General features: G+C 31.4%; 1 protein-coding gene across 1 annotated transcript; it reads left to right on the forward strand.

The window, feature by feature from the left end:
• Positions 1-898: 898 nt before the first annotated feature.
• On the forward strand, positions 899-1,986 carry LOC108340066 (MYB-like transcription factor ETC3). Its single transcript, XM_017577293.2, has 3 exons — positions 899-1,101; positions 1,537-1,621; positions 1,708-1,986. The coding sequence occupies exons 1-3, from the start codon at positions 939-941 to the stop codon at positions 1,793-1,795; spliced, it is 336 nt and encodes a 111-aa protein (XP_017432782.1). The 5' UTR covers positions 899-938; the 3' UTR covers positions 1,796-1,986.
• The last annotated feature ends 502 nt before the right edge of the window (positions 1,987-2,488 follow it).

Genomic DNA, 2,488 nt, shown 5'->3' on the forward strand with positions numbered 1-2,488 from the left:
TTATTTTCCATCATCTTCATCCGAAACATTCTTCTTTCCAATTTGAGTTTTCTTCGTCTAAAAGAAAGAAATCAGTTTTTCTTTGGGTAGCAAAGTAGCGAAAGCGATGTTCGTGCAGGTGTTATATGAGTTTCTAGATGATTGATTGGTCGGAGTTTAGGATCTAGAAGATTGATTACTATATTGTTTTCCTTTTGGGGTGACTTAAAATTTTACATCAGTGTGTTTTACGAGGTCCTTTGTTTACTTTATTTTGGCACTTCCCTCTTATTGAAGAAAGAGACAGAATCAGTGCAGAATTTACCAGCTACCACCCTCCCAACAACTACTAATTTCCTTCAACTTTTCAAAGGAATTAACAAACTACGTCTCTTTTTGTTTTCATAAACTCTTCCTTAAGCTATATTAAGAATTCATAAATATAAATTATCATATTCTTTAAAAAATAAACACATTGTGATGATTAGAATTTTCTTTTTTAAGCACAACTCTTTGTGAAATCCAAAATTCAATGCACAACTATTTCGAGTATTAATTTTAAGGAAAATGTTTTTTAATAACTTTTTTTTATAACTTTTTATAATAATATATGTGATAGTTTTGATTGGTCTGTTTTAAAATATAAAGACCAATAAAATAATATTATCAAAAAATATAAAAATTGTTAAAAAAATTATTAATGGTCTTAGCTTAATGAACGTACGACCATAAGATATACTTTGTGACAGACATCTTGGTACTATGATAATTTTTCTTAGATATTCGTGTGCATCTAACACCGACACCTTTGTCATCTACAAAATTCCACGCCAACTAACACGTCCAACCCAACTACCATGTGTTCAACTACCACTTTCCACTCTCTCTTTTTCTTCATACCCTCTTCTCTTTTTTTCTTCTTCTTCTTCATTTCTATGTACCCTTTCACTCTCCTATGAATGTACACCCTCCTATATATTAATACCGCCGAATCGTTTCTTGTTCTATACACTCTTCTTTTTCAAAACATATTCAATAAAGGTTTTCAAAGCTCTTTTCAACTTGCTGTTGCAATGGCTGACATTGATCGCTCATCTGATAATGCTTCTGCTGATTCTAAAGGTACCCTTTAAGAACGGAGTCTTCTGATACCTAGACAAGTATATTTTGACATAATTATACTATAACATGAACATACGTACTCATAACTAATCTCTCTGCAGTTTTATCTCAACGCTTGTTTTGGGTCATCACCCTTGTATGCCATTACATTTCTCAAATTTTGAATACTGACAACTGATCTCTCTGCAGAATCCTATTCTCGTTGCATTCTTTTTCTTTTTTGTGACCACCTGAGATTTCCAGCTTCTAGTCTTAATGTGTGATAACTTTTGATATATTGAAAACACACAGTTGTTCATTGCATTACTTTTAGTAACTAAAACTATTTAATAACAAGGTATATATGATCTTACACTATGTGATATGTATCTATCAGTGCATTAGAAAAGTTGTTGTTTTCTTTATAAATTTGAAGAGTTGATTTGTGTTATGCAGAGAAATCCCTACAAACTTCGACTATGGAATTTTCTGAGGCTGAGGAAATCCTTATTGCCATGGTGTATAATCTGGTTGGGGAGAGGTGAGTATATGCATGCTTTCTTTTGTTGAAACACTTTTATTTTTTCATTTTAGATGAAGGTTATGAAACATTAAGTTTTTCCTTAGGTGGTCTTTGATTGCTGGAAGAATTCCTGGAAGAACTGCAGAAGAGATAGAGAAGTATTGGACTTCAAGATATTCAACTAGCCAATGAAATGGCAGAGATAACGAAGCAAGAAAAATTTTGTGTGGGATATGAAATGGAAGTTGTTCCAATTATATATTGGTTCTTGTGTTTGCATTTTGCTGTAACTAAAAGGGGTATGTCATTCTAAATGCCCTTATGTTTAATGTTGTTACTTTATCTTCCCATATATCTTATAATGTTCTTATATGTTTAGGCAATCTATGATTCAGATATTTTCATGCCAATATAGGTTTCCAAAAATACTTCTTATTTGTCCTTTATAAGGTGACAACAACAAATTATTTTTCTCATATTTGGGTGTATACATCTAACCACAAACAACAGCTTTGCCCAATGCTGCATATTTTTGGATTATGAAACTCTATTAAATATTAATTTTTAACAAAAATTAACTATCATAAAGAGAATATATATATATATATATAAATACTCTAGCTTTAGGTTCAGGGGCAAAAACTTGTTTACTTGCTAGTCCCACATCGGGTAAATATGAAACATATGGCTTCCAGTTCCACGAAGATTTCTGCGGGTTATGGGCATGGTTGAGCGCATTTAGGAATGATCTAGATTACAACATTATAATCGATTCTCTCCAAATGATTGTAATCTTTACAAAATGTTAAATGATACGATGTTTTCGATTTTCGATGAATATTTTTATTTTATTTAAGGTCTCTGAATAAACTAATCAAAGTTTGC

The sequence above is a fragment of the Vigna angularis genome, chromosome 5, assembly GCF_016808095.1.
Source record: "Vigna angularis cultivar LongXiaoDou No.4 chromosome 5, ASM1680809v1, whole genome shotgun sequence".
Taxonomy (NCBI): Eukaryota; Viridiplantae; Streptophyta; class Magnoliopsida; order Fabales; family Fabaceae; genus Vigna; species Vigna angularis.